At 43.2% G+C, this 27,385-nt stretch overlaps 1 protein-coding gene across 1 annotated transcript in view; it reads right to left on the bottom strand.

Annotated features, from left to right (window-relative positions):
• The window catches only part of LOC311255402 (plexin-A2-like), a 90,631-nt gene that overhangs the window by 38,785 nt on the left and 24,461 nt on the right, over window positions 1–27,385 (bottom strand). Inside the window, exons 4-8 of the mRNA XM_084349846.1 lie at window positions 17,799–17,933; window positions 9,095–9,195; window positions 5,655–5,778; window positions 4,408–4,561; window positions 3,837–3,933 (exon numbers count right to left, since the gene is read on the bottom strand). Of these exons, the coding sequence (XP_084205972.1) occupies window positions 3,837–3,933; window positions 4,408–4,561; window positions 5,655–5,778; window positions 9,095–9,195; window positions 17,799–17,933 (611 nt within the window). The remainder of the gene's footprint in view (window positions 1–3,836; window positions 3,934–4,407; window positions 4,562–5,654; window positions 5,779–9,094; window positions 9,196–17,798; window positions 17,934–27,385) is intronic.

The following is a 27,385-nucleotide window of genomic DNA, read 5'->3' as shown; positions in this document are numbered from 1 at the left end:
AGTTGTAAGAGTGTTATATAAAAAGATGTAGTACAAGAACACCGTATGTCCATCTTGTACGCATACAGATATACAGCAACCGGATTTTTGGCTGTAATGAAAACAGTACACGTCGTTACAGCTGACTGTCCAGCTCTGGATTATAAAAAGATAAATCTGGATTGAAAGTGACAACTGAACTGAATATTTGCCCTTGTCTTGTGTACAGAATTGGATGGAACTGGTCGGCGACTGTCTTTTCCTTTTCTCTGGAAGTGAGGACCACAAATGATCTTCACCACTTGACGACTACATCTATATCTAATTAATGCACCGTTTTTTTCAACCTGCAAGATTTCTATCTGACTTTTTCTCACATCTCAGATTTGTGGCTGTCGTGAAAACAGTACATTTTGTTAAAGCTGACTGTCCAACTTTATAAAAAAAAAAGAAAGAAAAATCTGGATTGAAAGTGACAAGTGAACTGAATATTTGATGAGCAGGATTGCACAACATCTTTGGCTCCGCTTCAGTCGCAGCCGCAGCCAACGGTCAGTTTCGGATTAAAGTTGCGCTGAAATAACCCCGTTCGACCGGATTTAATCACATTTCGGTCAACAAACAGGGACGTGGCTGCGATACAACTTTGGGGCGGAGAACTGAGAGGTAAAGAGATGAGAGAGCATAGATGGGTGATGCGCAGCTGTTGATATACCAAACATAGCAATCGGAGGGCTGAAAATTGAACATGTCCTATTTTTCTGCGGGTGGCATGTGGACTTTGCTGTGTATAATAGTGGTGCACCACTGTGCGGGAAAAAAAGGTCCATGCGCTGACAGAGTCTGCTCGACAATAAGATGAAACCACGAGGAAGCTATAAAAACCACCAGCAGCGCTCTGAAACTGCAGCTCACAGCGAGCTACAAATGCCAATAAATGTAGTGCAGCACCATTAAATTTTGATATTAATTAGCTGCCCAGGGCCAGTATGGACATTAAAATGTGTGTGTGTCTACATGTGTGTGTGAAAGGAATTCAGGGGGTTGGGTATTAATAGAAGCAGACTGGCAGGGAGCTGCAAACACTAGATAATTAATTATGGAGGGTGATGCGATGCTGAGGTGATGGTGGGGGGAGGAGGTGGAGGAAGAGGTGCTGGTTTAGGAGTGTGTTTGGTCTGAAATATTAATCACAGGAGTTCAGAGGGTCACCCCGCAGCTAATGGAGGCCGTATTGGTGTGGGGCGGATGTGATGAGCTTCCGACTGTTTCTCTCTAATGGCTTAATATGGTTATATTGGGGCATTCGTGTCGCAGTCAAAGAGCATTTTGAATAGGTGGCATGTGAAGCCACTGTGGGCTAATTTCCTCTTAGCTGTGAATAACCCATCAATCAAGTGTTCCCTTTTAAAGTGAACTTATTGTATAGCACTGCATCCAGCTTTTGTGCACTCACGGTTAAGTATAAGTCACCCCGCAGTCAAAGGTTCGTAAAGTGTGCATGTACGGCTGTCAGTAACACCCGAAGAAAGCAAAAATGTCATGAAAAAAGTCTCTTCTGGAGTTAAACTCATGAAGTTGCTTCACTTAAAGCTGACCAATGCTGCTAATTGGCATTCATCTTAACAAGATCCACCTTTGTGGCAGTGCTTGTAATTGTTATTCAGATAGAAGCGGTCCTGTCGTAGTTTACTGTTACGGTAAATACAGTTGACATTAGCATAATGGCTCAAAATCAAAGCTGCCTCCCTGCCCAGACAGGAGGCTTATATTGGCAGGGTAAAACAGATGTGCATTTAAAATAAAGTCCTCTTTAATTTACATTATTTTATCCACCCTCAAGGCACCGGAGCGAGGCTAAAAAATCTTCAGTGTCTCATATCAACAAATGCAATTCTCTGTTGGGGCCCCTCAGGACGAAGTTAAAAAGTGTGTGTGTGACTCTAATGCTTATCTTTTGAGGTGTCCTTGGGGACTGCTGGCCCACAGGGACGCACACTCAACTGTGCCAGTAAAGCTGCTCAGATTCGAACAGGGTTGGGCGGTAACTGCTTTCATGTAATCGGGATTATGTAATGAGATTATAAAGAACAGTTACTAGAAGTAATCAGCCCAGATTACATCAAACTTTAAAGCAAGGAATCTCTGCCTGTCTATCTGTCTGTCTGTCTGTCTGTCTGTTCATCACAAATCTCGAGAAACATTCATCCGATCTCCTTCACACTTGGCCGATGTGTTGCTGATGATCCAAAGAAGTGCAGTGTCAAATTTTCAGTGTCCCGAGGTGAGATTTTAAGTTTCAGTGTCAAGTCACCAGTAGTATGCTAAGCTAATGTTAGCCTCAAGGGCTTAACGTCAGCTGCCTCTCTCATTGGTTGTTTTGGTCTGGAACGTACATATGTAATCATCCAGATTTTAAATAGAAAACATCACACGTGTTTGATATTACCTGGGCGGGCTGATGAGTATGTGAGAAGTTTAGAAAGTCAGTTTTTTTCTTTCAAAACTGTTGCATGTATAAAAATCAATATGACGACATGTGTGTCCGCACACTGACTGTGATGTGCGTGTGGTGTGCATGTTCCTGTGCCTCCGTATTCCCTACCTAGACGTACTGCCAGTCGCAGTTCAGGATCGACTGGTTCGGGGGAATTGGCAGACTTCTTTTTAATCTGTGGGGATAGTATGGCTCGCAGCGAATAAAATTGGACCGCTGACATCCTGAAATACGCCTGGAAGTGATCGGGATACCTTCACAGCTCCGTTATCAGCAGGTGAAACTCTCCTTGCCCTTGTCTTGTTTTCAGAATTGGATGGAACTGGCAGGCTATTGTGTTTTCTTTTTCTATGGAAGTGAGGACCACAACATCATCTTCACCGCTTGACGGCTCTATCTCGTCTCGCATTGTGAATTTTTCACAACCAATAGAATAATTAACGCATTGGACTCAGTGTGCAAGGTGTTTTTTTTATTGGATGACAGATTCAAAACATCAACAACTCAGTGTGCAAAGTTCAAAGACTGGATCTGTAAACCCTTCACTTTGCCAGATAAACTCAAATTTTCTCTGACTGCATCCATTTTTTTTAGTATCCACGAGGTTCCTGGAGATGTCACTGAGGAGGTTATTGAGGAAACGATTATGGGCTAGCAAAACTAGTAGGATTCACTCAATAAATTAACCAACCTAGATCTTTATGAATGAATAAAAATGCCAAACCAATCACCCTAACCAAGAGGATTAGCATCCTGTCAGCATGGAAAATGCCAGTTACGGTTAAGTGACAGGAAGCGCCGAAAGGTCGCGCCCATAATTTGTGCATGGGTATAAGGTGGATGTATTTGCAATGTTTACATTACTAACTTAAAGAAAATGCCATGTAATATGTTTTTCAGTAACTGACTAGATTTCAAAATAATCTGTCCCAATTCTGGTTTTAAGCAATGCGGGTTTACTAGGCAGCTCCCGGTGTGATTATGTGCAAGGTATCGCATAAAAAGAGCACACGTGCTGTGCAGAATGTGGTGTATAAATGAATTAGGAATAACTGACTGAAAATCTGTAGTCATTTGTATTTAAAGCTGCCAGCAATAAGCCCACAAACTGCCAGTTCAAGCAAAGTCGAAACAAACAGGCCATGGCGAATGCATCGTGTTGATTTAAATGAAACCTGACAGATAAATTGAACTCAGAGGTTATCTAACAGCCTGATCTTAAGTGGAGTTGTGAGCATCAGTACATCATTGCCCCAAATTAAGTTGTGCTCTTCCATCTATTGAACAAATCAAAGGGGCAGGGGGAGGGGGAGGGGATGCAGATGGAGAGGGGGGAGGCGAGGGTAGCAGCTGAACTCACGTTTTATGTGTGCTGCAGTTGTAGAACTTCACCTCGGTGCTGGCAACCATTTGACCGGTCTCCTTTGAGTTCAGACGAAGCTCGACGCCGGCCCAGTCTGAGAGAGAGAGGGAGAGAAAGCATGATGAGAGAGAATGAAAATGAAGTGAGAGAGAGCAGTGTGGAAAAAAGGGGAGAGAGAGACAGAAAGGGTGGGTGAGAGAACGAAAACAATGAGCGAAAAGAGGGGGTCAAAATGAGGGAAAAAAGCGTTAATACTTTTATCAGACTTCTGTAAAGAGCCACCTGGTGTCTGCGTCTCTGCAAGGGCATATTGCTGTTGTCGTGAGAAAACCTTCAGTCAGAAACTTCAATTGGAGGATTACTGTGTATGCTCTGAGAAATTCTGCTGCTCCTTGGTACTTATCAAACTCCATGGGTAAACAAAAAAAATTCAAGGTGGTCAATCTGAAAAGAAGGCTGGCTTTTGTGTCTGGAATATTGATATTTTAGGTTTTTTTTCACCTGACATTGGCATCACCCTCAATCTGCATATTCAGGGTGTATTCATTTCCTCGAGTCCCTATCTCACCTTGTCCTACTGGTATCTGAGGGACCTCCTTCCCAGCCGGGGACAGGCACATCACCCTGTTCCCGTTCACGTGACCCTCCACTTGGGCCTGCTGGCCGAATGAACAGGTGATTCCAGCAGAAAGGTCTGGAACGTTGTTCACCTCCAGCAGAAGCTAAAACATAGAAAGAGTAGGACACGATTTAATGTACCGAACTCGAGACGGGTGTGGTGGCACATGAACACTGTGACAGTAAAATGTAACACATTTCATTGTATTTTAACTGAGCTAAAGGAATAGTTCCACATTTTGGGATGAAAATTAATATATTTTTAATATACATTACCACATTTATTCTGGTGATAAGGTTACAATGGTTAGCTTAGCTTAGCATTCCCTTTTTTCCCAGACTGGAAACAGGGAGGACCAGTAGGCCTGTCTCAAAATCTGCCTGTCAGCACCACTTAAGTTTGCTAAGTAACATGTTAAATTCTGTTGGTATAAAACACCAAGCTGTAAAAACAACATTTTTTCCTCCAGGATTTCACTGCCAAGAATCTGTCTTGCACCTAACCTCCCTATAAAAGTGTAATTTGATCTTTTAAACATCTGTATTTGTCAGGACTAAACAATCGATCTATACAGTTTTAATGAGTGAGCTGGTCAGGTTTTGTTGCATTTGGACTGGCTAGCTGTTTGCCCTGTTCGCAGTGTTTGTGCAAAAGCTAAGCAGCTGCTGGCTCCAGCTACCGTACATACTTAAAAGATGGATACAAAAGTGTTTGAGTCCTCTCATCTAAATCTTGGTAAGGCAGCAAATGTAAGTGTATTTCCCAGTTTGTCGAACTATTGCCTTAAAATGATCCTCGTCTCCTCCTGTACTTCACTCCTCTGTGTTCTTGGCTACTGTACAAAAACAGTTGAATTAAGCTTTTAGGAAACGTAATCAACCTCTTGGCAGATGCATCAGAGATGCAGACAGAGAAGCTCACTGCCATAAAAAAGACTCCCACCTCTTTTTTTCACGTCTGTCTCTCATCCCGAATTACACATGTTGAACCAAAATAAATAAGAGTGGATGCCACACGGGGAGAATCACCCTTCTCTCTTCACCTCTCACAAAACTAATCTCCTCTGCCAGCCAGGCTCCTACTTGCCGTACATGTGGCTGTAACTGTACAAGGCTACTCTCAGCGATTGCTCATAAACATTGACATTGTGAGCGCAGTGACAGAGCAGTGATTGGTGGAACGATAAGCACACTCACGGGGACGCTGTGTGCTGATACAGCAATGCTGTCCGGGTGAGCGATAACCTTCACACAGCGGTCAATGTCGGTGGCAAAACGGAAGGTCTCCTCCGCCCTCTGACACCGATCCTTCCTCGAGCACCTGTGGAGCAAAAGAGAAAAATGTTTAAGGCAAGTTTAGTGATGAATTATAGCCAACAAACTCTCCGATCTTCAGCCATGCGGAGCGGTGCTGGTCAGTCAGTCCACCACCTTGATCCAGACTGAAATATCTCAACTCCTGGATATACGAACATGACATTTTTGGTAGACGTCCATGGTGCCCAGAGGATGAATCTTGTGGTGATGTCTTGATGATTGATCCCCTGACTTTTCATCTAGCAAAGACCTTGTTCAGGGACTAAATACCTGAAAAATTAATGGTTTCCCATCAGTCTTTGTGCCTAGTTAGTGTTAGTGTTAGTGTTAGGAAGAGTGCCAGGCTTTGAAGACAGTTTTCGGAGTGGCGAACGGGTCACAACCGCCTCGAATTGACTCGTTTCGCCGTCAGAATTTGAGCCATTCGGTCTAATAAAATTTGGAAAGTCTAGAAGAGCCGCACGATTAAATTATTGTATTCCCATTCAAGTTCGCTCAGTCGGCCAAAGTCTCTAGTGTGCACGCTCTATTGGCTGCACAACACTGAAATCCGGCTATTTTCATACCCCGGTCAAGCAAGCAGTCAAGCTTTATTAGCTTCAAAACGCCACTGAGCAGCTTTCACAGGAAGGAACGGGGCTGCACCTCCAACACTGTGTCCAGATTTAATGTAGCGTCCTTGGTTAGTGTGTTAGCATGCTGACATTAGCATTTAGCACAAAGCACCACCGTTAGCTGGTAGCATAGAAACACAGCGCAATGAAGCCCCAGCCCCTACGGAGGGATAAACAGTGATCACTCTCCATTGACTTTGTGCTAGCTAGCAACAGAAACATGCCTATAAGCTGCTACGTAGTGGGATGCACTGCCAACAGGGTAAAGAACCCACAACCATGATTTTAAGCTTCGAAGCCAAAAAACTGAGCCTTTGAGAAGACTAGAGTGAATACAGGCGATAGGTATCAGCAGGATGAATCAGAAAACTGTGGTTTGTGGCTTTTTGGTTTGTGATTATTTCTGCTGCTGCTTTTTGTTGTCGAAGTGTTATTTCTGCAGTCGGTATGTCAAGAGGACTTCCAAATTCAATATCAAAAATGGTTTGTGCTTATATTAGTTTGTTGTAGAGAAATATGTTGACTTTGTTAGCTTGGCTGTAGCTTTCAAAGAAATCTCTGTATCGTAACCTTGCAACCACCACTTAGCTGAATTATTTCAATCTCTGATGTAGCAGTTTCTGGAGCATATTGCTATGAAAGTTGGATGTCGGAGACTGTCGGTTTTGGAGGTATATTACTCTTCAGAATCGATGCCTGTTTGGAGCCAAAAAGTGATGCTACGATGCATTTTGTACATTTTGTTTGCATTTCAGCCCTCGGTTGCATTTTCTGGTGCAGATTGTTCCCCAGATTGTATATTGTGTTTTTATGGTCATCTCCTACACATGGCTGTCAGTCGAATGCTTGGTCAAATCATTCCCTTTTACGTTTTTACTATTCATTTCTACGGAGTAAAAATGACTCTGAGTGCAACAGTAGACTACTGTAGGCTCAAGTCCTGGATCCCAACAGGCAATTAAAAGTAAGAAGTGAAAGGGTCGGCACTAAATGTGACCTTAGAATAATCTTATGAGAGAGAAATAAAAAAGTAAAAGTACATTTAAAGTTATGAGAAGGGATAGAAATGATTTTTAAAACTTTTAGTAATTTGCCCAGGTTTAGAAATGGCTATTTGTTGTTGAGATAGTTTGAAATGTGGTTGTATCGATACTGATTTCTCTGAAAGAGGCATTACAGGAGTTAGGTCTCTGCAGGCGCTGATAGTAACCGACACGCCGTGTTTAATCATAAACACTGATTTGGAAAGAAGAGTTTCTCAGCTGTAGAGTTAAATTGTAATCAGAGAGAGTGTTTTTGGCTGAACACCATCATCTCTTTCTTTTTAAATGTGTAATGCGCACAGCGAGGGGAGATAGTACTTAATACACTCTCAGATGCTGTTGAGGGGGTGGCACCTCCTGAGAGAGCTCAAAGAGCACCGAGGCCTCCGCTGTAATTACAGCACAATATAAAGGCAGAATGGAAACGCGGCGACAGCTGTTGCTGGCTCGGCTCCTTGAGGCGGACCGGAGCCACAGGAATACAGACAGTCACCTTCTGACCGCTCATAAGCTGAAGTGCCTCGGAAAAAAAAAAAGGGATGCTTTCATCTCTCATCTCTTTTATTCACCGTGTTTTGTCTGATGGAGCCATTTGTTCCCGTTTCCTTCAGGCTTTGTACATTTTCAGCGACGCCCCCCTCCCCTCATCACACACGCAGACAAGGTGCTTTGGTGCACCGTGCCAGGGTGGGAAAGCGAGAGCTTGAAAGAGGTCTGTATGACACCGTGAGAGTCATTCAGAGGCTAGAAAAAGACCCCAATCTGGATTTAATAGAGAGAAAAATAAAGTAGCCTCATTCTGCAGTGTGAGGGATCATGATTCACTTTGGGTTACTTGAGGGAACAGCAGCCTATCCATTCACTGATAAGTGTAAGGCATTAATTTAAATAAACAGCGTAATGGGACTTGCAGACAAAGTCAGCACTCAGGAAAAAAGGAAAAACAACCGTTTAATGAGGTAATTTAGATTAAAGCAAAACATTATTTTTTCTCCCTCTCGCTTCTTGATAACACTGAGAGCTGCAATTTAAATAATGCTGATCACCATCAAAGATATTGCTAGCTGAAACGCAGACGTCATATGAGGAGGCAGGGGTAAATCCCCGGCTGAGGTCAGCTTCAAACACAGCAGCTGGTTCAGAAACACAGGGTTTTTAATCTCCCGAATCCCCTTTGCTCCATATCGCGGTATTATGCAAGCTAACCTGGGGGTCAGATAATTAAGATGGAAGAGATAAGCTTGCTCCGTCAGGTTCAAAATGTTCCCCGGGTATGTAGAGGTGCAGTTTGTCCACCCGCTGCGACTCTCGGGCTAATCCTCCCGTCCTCCTCCACCAGTCGTCCTCCTGCCCGATGGACAGTAAAATCTGGAAGGCCTGCAGTTTCTGCTGTCCTAAATAATGCTATTTAAGAGGGATCACACTGTCCAGCAACCACTTCCTGGTTTTCCGTTCGTCCCACCAGCTGTTGTTAATGGTGAAAACTCCAGGGAGCATAATAAGTCGGCTATATTAAACTCCACAAATCATATGACCTCATGCGTGGCCTTATTTATAAGTTTCCCTACGAGCTGTTTGCCAAACAGTAATGTCGCGGTTTTAATCCCTCAGCTGTGATGTGTGTATGTGAGCATGGGAGGAAAATAATAGAAAACAGACTCACATGTTATACAGGACACACCAGCCACAGTGGGGGTCACCAGAGCTCAGACACTCGGCGCATGTGCCGTACTGCTCGCAGGCCTCCACAGGGACCTGAGCCACCTAAACCAGAAGGATGACAGGGAGGGTTAGCACACGTTAAGACAAACACACAGGTAGAAAGTGTATGTATACCTGGTATTAAAAATTAGATCTGTATCTGGATGTGTTATCTGGATAACGATCGTGCCTTTTCTTTTCCACCTGGTACTTTTAATGTGTTCTTGTTCTGCTCCCTGAGATTGGATCTCTGGTTTCTCGAGCAAAATCTGCATGTGAGTAATTTGAGTTGGCAGCAAGTCGGCCCCAGACTCCCCCAGAGTTTTGTGAGTTGTTGAGTTAGGGGAAACTTTGTACACTTTGTGAAACTCTGTCGACTACAAATTCTTAATTACGTTTCCCTTTTTCCCTTGATTAATTTAAGTTCGCCCTAAAAAAAAAGTCTGTCATTCCTCTCAGCCTCATCCCGATGGAGGCAGATGATGTTTTGTAGTCCGCCAGACATTTACTGAGATTTGCAGAAAAACAGCGTTGCAGCATTCTCCTAAACAACTGAAGATGAGGACTAGTTTTAAAATTTGAAAAAAACAACCCACAAAATATATAAAAATGGCTTCGTTCAGCTTATCCAGCGTAATCTAAGCATCCAGAAGCCCTGAGATTCCACGTTGGTGTTAAGAGACTTGATTTTCACCCTCAACGTGCAGTCGAGCTTGTGTACCCATCTCAGACGGGGTGCGTTCAAACACTTTTAGCTTAGCAGCTACAGGGAAGATTTCAGCTTGAAAAGGGCGCAAATAATGTATTTCTTGGCCGATAAAACAGAATCAGGTCGACACACAGCTTCATAAATCTGACTTAAACAACGTGTAAGCATCTGGCTCCTGTCTGCCCGCTATTCACCCTAACCACCTCTATGCGACTCCAACTCAGTTCATAAAGTCCAAAGATACAGTTAACAGTAATTTTACAGGACCAGGGTTGTAGATCGAAATGTGAGTTGATGTCACTTTATGGTGAATGGATTGAAGAGTCTCACATCCTGAGCAAAGAAGCTGCTCTGTAGTCTGGTGGTACGATAGGCCTGTCTTGTATTGTACCACGTATTAGCATGTCGTGTTTCATTCAGTCAAAGAAATCTGGTGCAAGTGAAAACGCTACTGCACATGAAGCAGCTGTATTATACACGATTTTGTGACAATTTCAACAAACTGCTGTGTTCTATGTTTTTTAAATGTATGTCAAACACTTGGTCCCATAAACTGACCTAAAATCCAAACGGAACCAGGTCGAATAAAACCTGCTTTGTTTGGCCAACACGTGTTTGATTGAGACTGCTGCGCTCCTGCTCATTCTGTTCATTAAAGTTTCCAACTCGCAGTGTGACAAAAGCTGTCGAGTGGAAATAAGGTCAACAAAGATGTCTGCAACCAAAACATTCTGATGAAATAATAAGCAGTTTTGATGAGGATAGACCAAAGCCCGTTTCATCATGTTGTCTGTTTTGCGTTATTCGGAGGCCTCGTCACTGCTCACGCTGTTGAATATATCCCAAACGAAAACAACACATTTTTTTCCACTTCTTGCTCCTGCTGACACAAATTTGCAAACATGCAGCATCGTGGCTCTGCCAGCATTCAGATTTCTTCTCTTAAATGTCAAAAAAGCACATGAAACATGGCTTTTTAACGGCAATATTCACATTGAATTTTTCTTTATAGCGTTTGATAAAGGATGTCTTTGCACTACTAAAGCACGACGGTGTTTGGACTCCTGCTGTAGTAATTAAACTGTAAGCACATCGTTCAGGTTTATGCTTCTCTTTTTCACACACAAGAGCGCACACAAGCAAAAAAAAAACACAGACAGCCACACACTCTGCTGCCACCTCCACTCCTGTGAACGTCCGTCAAAGCATAAGCTCTCCATTAGCTGCTGTGAGAGTTGCTGCTGTCGCACGGCCGGCACCACCCCTGCATACAAAACCAGGCTGGAGCTGCAGCCTGAGCCCAGTTATTTTATACTTTGTTATTATTCGGGGGTCTGGACATATGATGCAAGCAATTTCCTGATGTAAGCAATCACAAATGAAGAGTGGATTATGGATTAGAGTGTCTCCGGTGCTCTTGATAGCATAAGTGGGTGCTCTCTCAGGTCTGTGTTGGCAAAATGGATTATCTGCAGCTCCCTATGAAATAACTTTCTCTCTTTTTTTCGGCAGTTCAGAACCCATTCGGTGCATTCCATTAGCAAAATGATTTTGTAGCGCGGGAGGAGGGGGGGAGGGTTTTAAGTCCAGATCTGACGCAGAGGGAATAATCCATGAATTGTTGTGGACTGGAGCTCGTATAAACTAACAAAGTTGGTCCGCGGCCGTTAGGCAGCGTGACCTTTACGAGGGGAGAGCTATGGATCTTCTGCTTTCTGCCGCTGCCCGGCTAAGAATCAAATGTGAAGCTCGCGCCGCACATCAGAGTTGATCTGTTTAGTGGAAGCAGGAATGCACTGTGTTGAATCCAAATAAGATCAGAAGACGTATCCCAAGGTTTTATGTTTAACAGGCGCCAAAAAGCACAGAGGCTCAGCATGTGAATTAGCATCGGTGTATCAATTACACTGTATAGTAATCGTTTCAAGATTATGTTTTGGGATTTTGCCTTGTTTGGATATGAGCAGTTCAAGTACAGGTGAGAAATTTGGGGGTAGAGGTCCTCAGCTAGTGTTTTTAAACCTGGGTCCGACGTGTTTTGGTGCATAAATGACTCGTAGGTACAGAACGTTTTGAACATTTCAAGCTGATTTGATCCAAAAAGTCGTTTGAAATGACGCAAACAAAGTCCTGTTTTATCATTTACTGTGTCTTACATTCATAATTCATCATTCGCATCATTTTGTTACTTCCACCCCTCATAACGAACAACATCAGCTCTGGGGATTTTTATTTTCTTCCTGTCAAACTTGAATGCAGCGTGCTTTACGATGATCTGTGAGGTGAAATGACTGTTTCTGACAGTGGAGTCTGGTGGCTTTGTGGAGAGCAGTGTAACGGCTGTTTCCGGTTAAATAAAAAGGGTCTTACTCTTCTACAAAAAGGTCCGTCTATTTTATGTAGGGCTCATTTCCATAACGTTGTCAGACACATTGAATAACAATCCGAGCCCTTTTGACGGGTGAACGTGTCCTCGAGGATAACGTTGCAGATAGCAGCACATTTCCAGGCTCCTGGCTGAGACTATCTCCTGGACCGGTTCCAAAACTTTGTGTACCTATTAGTCATTTAGACAACACAATATGTAAAACTAGGAACACTAGAAATGACAAACTATGGCCTAAAAAATCAGGGTTGATTCTCTGGTTCACTAGCCCTCAGGTCAGCAAACTCTGTTGAGTGTTTTTGTTTTAAATCTCATCTTAAAATTCTCATTGATGTTTCGTCGCCCTAATTTGTTCCGATGTATTCAAACACTTTCTTCTCGACCCTTTTTAGTTTAACTTGCTTGCAGTATGGTGCGCAGCTCTCTCCATATGTCTGTTTATGTAAGGGTGGTAAAATAATTATTTTAGGTCATTCAATATTTTTAGCAGACTTTGATATACAGACTTTGAGACTTTGCTGTACAATAGTTGGTCATGGCTGTGTGGCCATTAATAGAGTGTTGGTGTACAGAGAAACATTAGTTGCAGTGGGTACTGGCACATTTTTAAGAAAGGAAAAGGTTTTTTTCATACGCCAACCAATTAATCATTATTTACTTTATTTAGACCGGTTATACTTCTTGCATCAAGTGTTGTAATAGAGGCTTGTTTATCGTATTAGATAATAAACCCCAAGAACATGTTTTGATGACAGACATGTTGAATGAGGACTCAGAAACTGCTGTCGTGAAACAGCATCAGGTGATGTCAGGACTCTGCCTCTCTACTGAATCTTCATATGATGCCACTCTTCCTTTCACTGTGTCCAGCCCATTTAAAATACAGTGTGATGTTTGTGCACACATGCAGTTCATATTGTGCGGATGCATTTCACAGTCTAACGTGCATCCCCATCCTCTCTCTACAATCATGGATGACTAAATTAAGACTTAATTCTTAGTTTACGTTTAATGAACCGTAGACGCCTCATAAATCATTCATGACCGCAGGCAGTTTGTAGTATTTCTCATCAAGCTCTGTGTTTGTCTTGTCTTCTCCGAGATTGTTTCTCCTGCAGAAACTGATCATTTAAAGCAAACACAGAGAGCCAATGAAAACGCGCCGCTCCAGGAGAGATCTCAGTCTGACTGCTCGTTGTATCATGCGCAGGGATGGATGATCACATCCATTTTTCCAGCTTTGGGAATTACAAAATGTTTATCTTTTCACAACATCTGGTATGCCCTAACACTAATGCCCCAACTTATCAGCCCACCAGTTGGCTATCACTTTAACACTTTCATCCGGATTTACTGGAACTTCACGAATGCTGTCAGATGAGCATGCAGGCTTTTAGACCTCAGCGGTACTGTCATCCTATATCCTCTGTCTGGCTCTGGAAAATCCACCCAGCCGTCACGTGATCGTTAGTCTTATGCGATGTCTGGGGTCATCAGGTCATATCCAGATTTTTTTGGCTTTGAAATTGGAAGAAAGGAAGAATTGGAGGGGTTTATTCAAATTAATCACCAGTTCTGCCTTATTTTAAAACCAGATTTTATTGCACATTGAAACTCATGAAATAAAGAAATATAGATTCAGTTGTAGCATGAATAATAACAAATGTCTCGGTTGGCTAAACATTAACATTTTAAAAGATCACATTGCATGCACCGCTGTGCTTTGACTCAGATATGTGACACTTTAGAAACCGACTCTTCAGTTTAAAAATTTGCACTCATCAAGACTGTGTTGTCACGCAGTTATCTCCATCAGTTTTCTCAAAGCCGCATGCTGCAGCAGTGATTCCCGACTAGGGGCATGTGTACGCCGTGAGGCACTGCTGAGATGCTGAGGGGAATATGGAAATATTCTACAGTAGCTCTGCTGATTATAAATAAAGATTTTATTTTTAAAAATCCAGATATTTCTGCTCCCTGTGAAAAGCAACAAACAAACAGGATCACAAACTGGTGTGAGGTTGATCTTTAGTATATTTACTGTCATAATAACCTGTTAATCAGACCATTAACACCTGAACACCATCTGCTGGAATGAAGGGTTCATCACTGCTCATTAGCAAGGCGACAAATAGATCAAAGTGCTGATAAATGGTTGTAACGTCCGTCGTCTGCCAGTCTGTGTGGTGTAGTGTCAGCTAAACTTGACTGAGGAACAAAAGACAAGTCTAAGGGTCAGGGTTAGGGTTACGACAATGGCAAAGATGTTCGGCCTTGTGCATCTTTTATTAATGAGTTCATCTGTTTGCCTTTTCACTAGTAATTGAGTGTACTAGTTCCTTTTTCTCGCTTTCTTCACAGTTATGGTTACAGAATCTCTCCAAATCCCTCAACTAGTATTTTATATAGACATGGCGATAAAAGCGTTATTATGAATTTGTTTGGCCACAATAATCATGATATTGTGACAGCCCTACGTGGGATCATGGGAGTTGTGTCCTCATTGTTAAGCAACCGCCGTTGTAAAAAAAAATCTATCTGTAGGGTTGAAGGGTTCACAGACGAGGTAATGTTTTCAATTATTGTTTTCGTCACGTTCGCCTCCTTCCTTTCTCACTCTCTGATGCATCATCTGATGTGTCCTAAGTTGTAGCGACAGGCGACCGAATGAAGCGCATACTCACCTTGAACAAAATTATGGATTTCTCTGTGTTTGAACCTTGTTGGAAACATTTGGGAGAACGTAAGAAAGCAACTCGACAAAATATAAAAAAAAGGTCTCGTCGTTTTTTTAGACATTTTAATGCAATAGTTGCAAGCCAGCTCCTGCACACTGTCTTACTCGCAATAATACATTTATTTGCCATTTTTTGGTACGAGATCTTCATCAGGCAAATGTATTTTTGCAAGTTAGACGGTGTGCGAAAGTTGGCTTGCAACTTTTGGTTTACGCGTCCAACACAAAGCTGGCTCATGATATAGAGCTAAAGATAGAGCTAGCTTTTCAAAGTGGCGTTAATGTTGGCGCTGCTGTCAGAAGAACAACTGGTTTTCTTCAGGGTAGCAACTACCAACAACACAGGACAAAACGCGGGTTTATTCATTCATTTAGTCTATAACGGAGACGTGAATGCAGATTGAAAAGGTGCCAGGCTGTCTGGATCTCCGGTGAGCTTTCATTTTCCCAGGAGATTTAGTGCCCAGTGGCAAACGAAAGAGCATAGTGATAGCAATGTTTATAGGGAACCGATCTAGACAGTCCATCAGAATTTAGTTTAAAGCAAAAAAAAAGTGTCTATTGTGAGTTTAAATGAGGACAGTTGGAAGATGACGGATGTTGTTGGAGGTACTTGAGCTCATCTGATGACTGCGGAGGTACGTCAGGTACAAAGAAGGTACAGTAGGCTCACACACAGGTAGAGGGGGAAGACGGACAGACTGACTGAGATGGAGAGAAAGAAGAGGATGTTTGGGATTTCACACAATGATTTTACATTTTACAGAGTGGCACTCTGAGAGATTGCCCTGGAAAAACCCTGCAGCAGTTTCCCTGCCTACTCTTAGATTTAAAGCCTTAGCCTTCATTTCACAGACAGACGAGTGACATTCACTGAGGTTATTGTGTGTTTGGATAGTGAGCATTCCTATTCTTGGAAATGATCAAACTAAAGGCACACACTGAGAGAAAAGATTAACTGCTGTGAAGATCTTTTTTTTTTTTTTCATATCAATAATGGTTCCCAAATGATGTTTTGGTGCGGACTCAGACACACACACGCACACAAACACTTATATCCACGCAGACACGCACACGCACACTCTGAATCCCTCGTTTCTCTGCTCACTCTTCATCATCATGCTAACCCTGCGTGTTTCACTCGGCAGGAGACAGAGAGGCTCATTGTTATTCCACAAGGGTCGGCTGATCTCAGCCAAATCTGTCTGCGCCTCGCTCCTCATTCCACATCATTCCTGTATTGTTTGGCTCCCAGGGATCAGAAAATCTCTCATCTCTGGGATCTACTGGAAATGTGGGAAATCTGTGAGCGAAGCCCCCTCCCCGGGGGATTCCTCACCCCGAGCTGCGGGAAAGGTCTGAAGGGAAAGCTGAGCAAAGATGGAGAGGGAGACAGAAAGAGGAAGGCTTTACTCTGCTCCGAGCTCCTGAGGGCTACAAAGCCAAAGCTGTTCTAATATTGAGAGAAAAGGCCCGGGCCAAGCTGGGTCTGGTTTTAGCGCCGTTATTTTATGTCACTGAAGGCGTGCTGAAAACAGCGGCTGGCTATCTCCTTGAAGGAAGCATGTGTCTCTCCTTGAACGACCAGAGCTCATCAATAAGTGATGTCCTGTCTCTTCCAGTCTACCACACAGAAAGAAGAGCTGCCTTGATTTGTTTTAGAAGACAGTGCCCAACACAATGCTGTCTCTATTCTCCCTCGCTCTTCAGATGACATCCCTCGTTGTCTTTAACTCGATGCTTTTATAGCTTTTCAGACTATTTTTTGAGCTCCCCCCCCCCCGAAAAAAAAAAAGGTTTCGGAGCCACTCTGAAATAAGTGACATGATTGTCCCAATGCCCTTTGGCTCTCTGTCCTGTGGCTCAATACATTCCAGCGGTCAGAAGACAACTGAGAGCAGTGATAGGGGGCTTTTTTTTTCTGGCCGCACTGACACCTAATCCCATTTCACAGTGCCATGCTGCCGCGCCAAAATAATCACTTGATGGGAGTTGAAAGTGATTACCACTGTTCACTCTTATCTCCAATGAGCGCAGAGAATATCGTCCAACAACAACAACAACTGCTCGCCTCTGTGATGCCGGGCCAAGTGAGGAGCAGACGAGGGGGGATACAGCCACACGGGGAGAAGAAGAAGAAGAAGAAAAAAGCAGCGAATGGTGTGTGTGTGTCACGTACAAAAGATGCACGCACTGTAAGTCGATTCGCATGGATAAGTAATTAGAACAGTGGTCCATCCCCTCACACACCGCCTGCATATTTAACGGTCTCTACTGTAGACTTACAGCTTGTGAATGTTCAGGAATTGCCTCATTGGATTTCGGGGGATAAGTCATAATCATCTGGTCGTGTTCCAAGTAAATAGCATTAATTTATCATTTAACATAAATTAATGTTTTTTGGTTGTACTGTTTTACTGCTAATTCCCAACAGTGCACAATAATAATAATAATAATAATAAGGCTGAATGTAATCTGTGCAGAAAAAAAAAGCCAAACGTTTGCAATAACCTGATAAACTGGATCCAATTAATCCTCAGAAAATAGGAATTAATTTATGAGTTTTACCTGAAAACACATGTAAATACTTTATTTCATGTTTGTTTGGACAGTTTATATCGAGCCAGTGGCAAACAGTATTCACTGAATGTACCTTTTCATGTCAAGCAATGCCTTCGACTCAATATTTCATGCTACACATGTTGGCATGGCGACCGTGCACCGTCACAGGGCCTTGAACCCAGCTGAAGGACAGTCTGGTTACTCGCTATATAGTCCTGCCACATGGCGTTTCTCCTGACAGCAGCAGCAGAGAAATGAAGGCGTTTCCTCACCTGATTGTCAGACATGACATAGAGAGAGTTCCTGTCCAGGGAGAAGGCCATGTCCCGGAGGATGGGGCTGCTATCCTTCATCACGGTCACTGTCTCGTACAGGACTCCTCCCTCCACAGGGCCGTCCACTCTGATCTGAAGAGACACGGACAAATACAGACACGAGGAGGCGGTGAATGCCTCGTTGCAGGACAAAGTGATTGAACTGCTCCTGTACATTTTATAGAGTGACATCTGTTGTCTGCTGTGTAGCAGTATGCTTTGCACGCTTCATTTTCACGATATGCAAGCTTCCACTGTCCTTTCAAAACGCTGCTGTTATGAGAAATGAGAAAGACGGCATGTTTTAACTGAACTTGTAGGGTGTGTTTCTTCACTTTTTGGGGGATTGTGGCAATGCCTTTCCGGTCATTTCAATACATTGTGAGGCAAAATCAACGAAAAGTCTGTTCATATTAGTCAAGCCATCAACCACTCAACCAGAATCACAGACCATTGACAAAATGTCCTGTCTTGTACAAGCCATTTCATTTTGTTCAAAATAGACTCTGATAATGGCTAATTCGTTGTAAATACATATTCCTCTTCCTTTTCCTGTATGGCAATTAGTTTGAACATTAGCTCATTAACAGCGAGGCTGCTGATGGGAAATGGCACAAAAAATGGTGATATTAGCAGAAAAGAGAAGTAAGTCCACCTCCACTGAATTAAAACCTTTTAACATTTTGAGAACATTCTCATTTGCTGTCTTGCGAGGAGTTAACTAGACGAAAAGATTACATGAAATGTCAGGGCACGTATCCACAGGGCTCCAGGGGAGGTCACTGGGGAAACGATTATGGGTGATAGATATCAGAAGTCGCTGAGTATCGTGATAACTGACGCAGCGGCAGCACTTTCATGGCTCTAGAAACGTTAGCTAACTGAACCAACTAACTGGTTTGCGAAAAGAATAAACTGACCACCACTGATCTTCTTGTCTAACACTTGGGAGGACAGCAAATGAAATTCAAAGTGTTGGTGAGCTACAATTTGGTTTTCCACTTGACATGTGCACCTAGTCGGCATTAGCTTTTATTATGTCTGCAGTATCACCTCCGATGTGTTACCACAAGCCTACTGTACACAATAAACTGCAATGGAGATAAGGGGCACGGTCACATGTGCGCGAAATTAACAGTGGCAACTATTCACCACCCATTAACTTCCATTCTGTACAAGCCAAGGGACAAATAACACATTTGCTTCAGATGGCGGCAACTTTGATGAACTTCAACCCTGCAAAGTCGTGTGTGTGGGGTCAACCAACAGCAAAGTCGTGTGTGTGTGTGGTTGACCCCTCAAACAGACCACAAACCAGCAAACTGAGTTCTGTGTGCCTCACATCCTGCACTTCCCACGGCACCGGCATTCATGTATGTGTGACAATGCCCAAGGTATTTATTTTTTTTCCTTTTGTGAACACCTCCCTCTTGACGTTCTGGTGAGCAGCAGCTCTGAAAATCTCTCCATTATTTATTCATGCCGCAGAGGAAATGTGCAGTTATTGTAAAGGTGAGACTTAGAAGAGGACAGATGGATCGGCTGCTACTCATTCAGCACTCCAATCGGCCTGTGTGACTCTGACCCAGATCCACCCCTGAGGTTATACCCATGACGCAGCTGAGTTTTGAAACGTGTTCAGTGAGCTCAGCCTTAATTTGACTTTGGACTGACTTTCAGGCAGCAATCTTTTGGGGCTCATTAAATGCAAGCATGGAGAACAGATGCCCACTGGTGAAGGCTTTTCGATTCTCTTCTCCCACCTCTGCCTACAAACAAGATGTGCTGCCGCAGTGAAGCAAACAAATAAGCAAGTCGCTCTTTGTAAAAAAAAAAAAGTGGCTTACTGATGTTGGAGCTGTCGAAAAAGGCGGCCTTGGGAGGATGTGAGATTGTTTGTGAAGGTATAAAGTGGTCAGTAAGCTGAAAAAAACCTTTATTATTGCCGAAACTACCCGTTAGGAGTACTCGCTACGTGATGAAAGTGTTTTAACTTTAAATTAAATCACCGCAAAGGTAAACCTTGTTTTTATTGCAGAACCGCTGCCCAATGCGTTTTACCTCCCCAAAACTAGGCAGCACTCCTTCCATTTTTTATTTCACAGAAATACTTTTATTTGCACTCATCCTTCACTATTGGTATGGGAATGATGTGGATTGCATCATGCAGGAATTACAGCTTCACACCTGAAATATAAGTCAGGAATGTGAAATGATAGAGAAAAGTCTGAATAAAGCGTGACAGCTCGAGAGAGGGGGAAAAAAAAAACCCTCATTAGATATGGAAACCCAGGTTGAAGCCCTATTTAAATTCCAGGGAGATTGGATCATTAACCATGTGATGCAATTACAGTAAAGCTGAATTAATTTCTCAATCATAATAATTGAAATAAATGCAAGATAATGAGGAATTGGAGCGGAGAATCGTGGAAGTGTTGCGAAACGTCTGCAGTGCAATTATGCCAGTCTTCCCCGCATGCATCCTTACGCCGTGGACTGAGGCGACCTCGCCACCCAAATCAAATTTGACTGCAGAAGATTTTGAACGCGTGCCAGGTCTAGCTCGTGCACATGGTGGCGGAGCCTCAGCAGTCTCTCAATGGGGACAGTCAATCAATACAAACTGATTACATGATTGGATCCCCTGGGCACCAAAACTTCATCAATCAATCACGCCTCCACCTTCCAGGCAGCTGTGCCTCTCCAACCGTCGGCGCCGCCAGCCAAGAATGAGGGAGGGAGAAAGAAAATATGCACAAACGTGTGTGTGGGTTGCGATAGTTTATGTGGGAGAGTGCATACCGGGGGATACAGGGACGCTGGGACGTCATCTTCCACATGCAAAAACACAAAAGTAACGAGCTCAATAATGACACAGGATTGTGTGTTGATTCCAGATCACAAGAGGACACGGTTTGTCTCTCACAGGTCATTACCTCGACACTGTGCACAATCCTATCCTTTAAATAGTTATTCAGGGACAGATTTATCTCACAGCTAAGCTTCTTTCTCTCCCGCTCATTGTCTGGTTTCTTTCTCTTGCTCTGTCTTCGCTCGCTCCTACTCTTCCTCCTCCTCCTGATCCTATTCCTCCTCTCCTGTAACATGATCCCACACAGTAATGGAGCCAGTTTACATTATTTTTTCCCACACTCTTCATTTCATAAATAGCACGGATAGAAACCGGAGCATGGAAGCATTTCTGTGGCGAACCGAACACCCAAACAATCATCCAGAGAGGTTCGGATACTGAGCCATGTTCATGTTTTTTTTTAGTTGGGGATGATGAGGTTGTCCGAGGACCAGGTGGGCGCACGGATGAGCTCAGACGAGTACTGACCCATCGTGACTGATCTGTGGTGTTTGATTTCAGCGGATTTAAAAGTGTTTTTATCATTTAAAGCAGGGCTGACCAGGCAGGAGACCTCTGGGAATACAACAGGTCTTCAATCTCTCCTTAAGCCCCACAGCTCCATAATGAGAGTAAGGCGGGTTTAATTGGTTTTATAATGAGCCCGCTTGTAGACACACAAAGTTGCACACACACACACTCACCTACTTGCACAGGCATACAAATAAAGACAAAGAAATACAGTTGCGTACGAACACACTTCACTCACACACCGCACACTCACTCTGTTGTCGGTCGCTCTCATTAAATTTGTCGTTGTAAATTGTGTGCATGATCACTTGCTTCATCAATACACTATCATTGATTATAGTACATCAGGAACACACGTCCAGTGTGCGACAATCCATACTGCGCATACTGCAGTTTCCACCTAGTATCCAGAGAAAAGCCACACGTAAATCGTTACTATTTGTTTTCTTTCTCGTGTTCGCTCTGTTTTTTTGCTGTTTTGTAAGAGATGGAATGTTTTTGTCATATCTACTAAATCTCAGTCTGAAGTGTTCCCATGCTACACACAAATCACAGTCATCACTACTCCAGTCTAGACACAGTCTCTAATACACTTAGAGCTGTTTGGTAACTGCCAAAAAAACACCAGAGGAAGAATCTGCACTTTCTGATGTGTGGCTGCATCCAAATAACCGCTCCTGCAGACTCTCGGACAATTTAGCCGGTCCACTTTCTGCAGACTTCCAGAGAGTCCACTCGGGTGCGGACTTCACATATTTAACTACCTGAAATTTATTGCAATATGGACGTGACGTTGTATAACTTATTAATATGTATGAATGTGTAAAACATTCTTACTTCATTCTTTGAATCGTGTCAGCCAGAAATAATATTCAGCTACATTATGATGCAAAATATCAAAATATTAGTCCAAAGTCCAAAGGGTGGACTTTTGGATAATGAATACCATAATACATATAATAAAACCTGGATACGGCTCCACCACTCAGTATTGCTTCCAGTTTTGCCCAGTGGCCACACGCGGTATTGCAGCGAAAAACTCCCCATAGGTCATCATTTTAAAATGAACGTCTGTTCACAGGACACCTCGAGCTACATCAATTGTGACTCATTCTATTAGAAATATTTGATCCATGGAGGTTTTAATTAATAAAGCTTTCCTCGAGCTGTGAGCAATTTAAGACGTAAGTGATGTCATTGCAATGTAAAGTCTGGCCATCAGTGCCAGCGGGGAAGACACTACTGCGCATGTTCATCGGTCCACATACCAAGGAAGTAAACCCTGAAGCTGGGAACTTTTTTGGCGTACATATGTGCCGGATCTTATAATACATCCATCCCATACAAATCATTCAGTGACTGCACTGATCAGGGGTCAGATACACGTTATAAATGCTAATTCTGGCTTCTGTATGATCACTGAAATCACTTTTTTGACACTTTAATGACACAGGGAGGATGACGACCAATTTCATTCTCATTTCAGTGTCACATTAGCTGCCATTGACCCTTTGAGTCGGAAAAGGCGCTTACATACAGTAGCTACACTTCAACATCTAGTTCGAACTCAGCAATTGGACTTCAATCCACCTTGAATGATTCTTTGTTGCATTTGCACTTGAACTGCCTGAGATCCTTACATGAAGTGTAATTGGGGTCTTATTTAAGTAGTTCAGGCAGCTCAGTATCAAGGGCTAGATATTTTTCACAAACCGCAGTAAAGCGCCTATTGTAATTCAAGCAGAATCCCCTTGTGTGGTCCATCTCATGTAACAGAGGAACTGAACTGATTTGCCATTAATACCACATGTTCATACGACCTCAGTGAGCTCCTCATTTTATTCTCTCTTCCCAGCGTCTCGCGGCTGACGAGGATATATATTTAACCCATGAATAATATTTGAGCCAATAACAGCAATATCCTCTCTGCTGCTGAAATTCCCCTGCAGAACCTGCATTAGATATAAACAACACAGCTTAGAATGGCTTCCACAAACAGAAATGCAACCTGAACCCATGTGCTCTTAAAAACAGCCTCCCTTTTTCTCGTGGCTGGGTTTGTATCTTAAATGCTCGGCTGAGCTCTCATCCTGTGAGAGCCAAAGAAAACAAAAAGCCCCCTGACTTCTAAGATGTCACTTGGCTTGAGTCGGGTTGGCTCCGTTGTAAAGCTGCCAGACCTTGAATGAGCAATACACTCACCCGAATGTCTCTCCCGTGAGTATTTACATATGGGGTTCATTTTAAGATTGATTTCAGGCGATGATTCGACTCATGCTGAGAGGATGTATACATGTTTAGTCCCTGAACTCCTGCTTTTCCGCTGCAGACTGGGAAGCCCTGTAAAGCAGATGATTACTATGTTTATGCAGCAATGGCTGTCCAATCTTAAAAAAAAAAACTGTGTCCATATGTGGCCGGCCGGTCTGTGCCCTCCGAATTTCACCCAGCTAACCTAAACATATGGATGATGACCCAGGAGGCATGGGACACTCTATTCAGCCAATCATTTCCAATCTGCCACTCTGACAAGGTTTCATCTGCTCCTGAAGAAACCGGTCTGTCCCACTTTAACCAAACACGAAGAGGTCGCTTGTTCGTTTATTCTGGCGGTGGGTGATCCGGCCCAAAAAATGTCACGATAGGAATCGTGATCCACCGTAAAAATTGTGATCTTTTTTCTCCCTTATGTAAAGCCCTGTACACAGACCTGAAATAGCCTTTGAGTTTCTCCATTTCCAACATTAACCATGTAGTCGGCATTATTACTCTATTGTTGTGTTCACTGAGCAGTTCACCCCCAAAATCAATATTCCATTTTCTTTCTACCATATCACCGCGCAGAAGGAAGCGTGCAGCTACTCTTCGAATGAGAGGCTCGTGCTCATAATGTTAGATAGCCCCCAGTCCATTTGTAGATGCATGCCTCCTTTCTTCCTGTAGATACGGTTGGCATGTGTACTTCAGAGAAAGAATGTTTTCCTCCATGAAACTTCTCACAGCAAGGTCTGTGGATTGTCTGTTGAAAGTTTGTGGAAACTGGATTTTTCTAATTTAATTTTTTTTTGGTACTTTGAGCACCACAAGCAAAATACAATTTAGTTCCATTATACTGGAGAGAAGGCAGACCGATATCTCCAAAACTTGGCAACTCACGCCCAAACACGCTAGATGGTGAAAAGTAAAATATGGATTTTTGGGTGAACTGTCCCTTAAACGTAGTATGGATCCATTAGTCAATGAGGTTGTGTGAAATCTGGAAACAGAAGTAAGAGGTCATTAAAAATACAATATGTCACATTTCTGCATTAAAAACTTATTTTGCTGAGTTGTTTGCATTATCCTAAATGTTTCCAAAGATGTTCATACAGAGAGAAAGAGGAATCCATACGTTTACTCAAGGTAATGTCGCTAAAACGTCAAGGAAAAACATCAGATGACGTCAGCGTACGAGGTAGGAAGTCGGCAAACTGTAACAAAAGGTAACAAAACCTCGACAAAGACCATTTCTGTCTGAGTAACGTGGATAGATCTTCATTAGCAACTGGGGCTGTTTAACAATAAAGACAGCAGCTCCCATGATCCCACGCTTTTGTTTTGTTTTTATTAAAAGATCTTATTGGCAGCCAAACACGTCAGATCTCCCAGCTCTAATTTATGGTAAAACAAACTTGTCGTCTTCAGTGTTTACATGACATTCCAGTGGAAATCAATGAGTCATCCTGCATGCAAACGTTTTTGGTTAAGTATTGTTTTTTATATAAAACCGCCAAACCTAAACAGGCCCTGATTGGCAGGAAACCACACGTAAATCTTGCATAACACTTGAAAATGGGGAACAGAATGAAAATACACGCAAGACTGGACCTAAAGTAGATGTCCGCAGAATTTGGCACAGGCTTGACTCAGTATTGTGACACGGGGCATGCAGCGACATAAGGTCCAGACAACTGGCCACCTTTAAGGTTGAGCGGCTGGGCATATGGTCCGATTGAGGATGACAGCCGAGGAGAGCGGCCATTGATTAGCCCATATATCCATCACGGCTCTGTGAATGCTAATGAGACCGAGGATAGAGCTGAGCTGCAGCGGCTCATGAAAACGAGGAGCGTTCGGGGGGAGGAGGGGTCAGCGAGGTGGAGATGTGTATTACAGGACGGGACTAATCATTCAGCCATCACATTAACTACAGTCACAAAGAGAGGCGTATCGATCACAGCCACTAGATACGCTGTGTGCCGGCAAGTGCCCATAACTAAACGCGATTACCAACTGGGTCGGCAGAGAGGTCACGCCGTGTGAGTGTTTTTGATGGTGATTGTTAAAAGCCTTCCAGTTGCAGCAGCCAAATTTTCAGTCCGCCCTAACCTTCAGCTGCATGGCGAGCTGCCAAGTCTTCATACCACAATTTCTACAACTTGACCACAGTCTCCTCTCAGTCTCTGCATGCTCACTTCTTCCCTCTCTCCTTGAGGACACGGTTTCCTGTTCTCCGTTTCCTGTCCTCCTCCGTACACCCCTCTGTCCCTCCAATCATTCCCATTGTTTGTCAGGTTCCCATGGCCCACCAACAAAAGCAGTGGGAGGGGGACAGTGGAACAATTCATGGCAGCCGTATGGTCTTCATTTTCCTGACCGCAATGCAGTCACAGTCCTCTTGTGTGTTTCCACTTGTGTGACGGAGCAGGAGAAAGAAAGAAAGCAGAGGGAGGAGAGGACAGCGACAGTTGGAGAGAGAGAGAGAGAGAGGCTAAATAAAACTGTAGTCAGGGAAAGCGGAGGGACGGACACCTTTCCGTTTTATCACAAAATCGCCTCTCTTAATACCACTTCACTATTCCTGCTGCACTGAGACATCTAATGGCGTTCCGGTCTGAAGACCCTCAGGTCCAGCTCCCTTCTTGCAGTTATGAAAATCCTTTCAATTTAGCCTCGAACGCACCTATTCTCTAAACCCTCCTCTAAAACTCCATTCTAATGATTTCAATCACTAAATCTCCCTTTCCTGGCCCCCCCCTTAGAAACCGTGACTTTGAAAAGTCCAAGTCATTTAGCCATGCACTGGAGAATTTCCCCACCCGGTCAACTCTCAATAAGCTATAATGAATCCTCTATTTGCACACGAGAGTATTTGACTAAGGCTTTATTTGCCGCGAGCTTAACATTTTCAACCATTTCTAGGGAAATGGTGCTGCTGAGTGGCTGCGGGCACTGAGGTAATGTGCCGGTCTGTTTTTTATTTTGCTCAACAGTACAAACCCCTTCACATTCATCATCGCCGAGCTAATTCCTTTGCGATGATTAAACAGCAGTGTCGAGGCAGCTGCAGGGATACGATTTTTGATGCTTCAGTTAAAGGACAGTTTGTGTCCTCTCGAGAGCATTGTCTACCTAAGGTGAAATCTTCTGGCACAGACTGAAGGGTTTACTCATATATTAAAATATTACCGCACAATCCACATCTTAATACACTCATACACTCTGACAGAGAAGCATCCGGTTCCACTCTGTATGCCATTGTGGTCCTCCTGAGCATTACTGTGCTCTGCAGAAACATTTCCTCAGAAAATCAATTCCACTCAACACCTGTTATGTGTTTGAGGCAGTCAGAGAGTAAGCATAGGTATAATGTTATTCTACAGTAGAATAGAGACGGAAATCTGCCGTCCTGCCTTCGGAAATTGGAATGGAATAAAAAACCTGGGGAAATATGTCATTATATAATCTTATAGTTTTTGGAGCTGACTCAATGAGCTTACAGTTTCGATCGTCAAAATCAAAAGCAGGATCGACATTTATCCACCGGACACTGATCCTGTGGGCACGAAGAACATCAACGGGCTGGTACCAGAGGGTCAGCGTTGGAGATGTTGGGTTTATATGCTTTTTCAGAGATTCTTTATTGAGTTGTTTGGCAAGAGCGTTCACTCTGGACAGATATGAGAAACTGAACTACAGTATGTGCAGTATCTTTTGGTGTTCATTGTTGAATCCCTGACTTTTTGTGAATATTGTTTCAACTTTCTTAACCATAACTTGCAAAAGGCCACCGGGATAAAGTCAAGCTGTTGTTTTTAAAGAAGAATTGGAAAATATAAATGACATAAAGCCAATGATCTGCTGATCTTTACAAATCCAGTTGGGATGGTCTAACGATGGCATA

The sequence above is a fragment of the Pagrus pagrus genome, assembly GCF_965226575.1.
Source record: "Pagrus pagrus genome assembly, chromosome: 3".
NCBI lineage: Eukaryota > Metazoa > Chordata > Actinopteri > Spariformes > Sparidae > Pagrus > Pagrus pagrus.
This window is presented reverse-complemented; position numbering and strand designations above follow the sequence as displayed.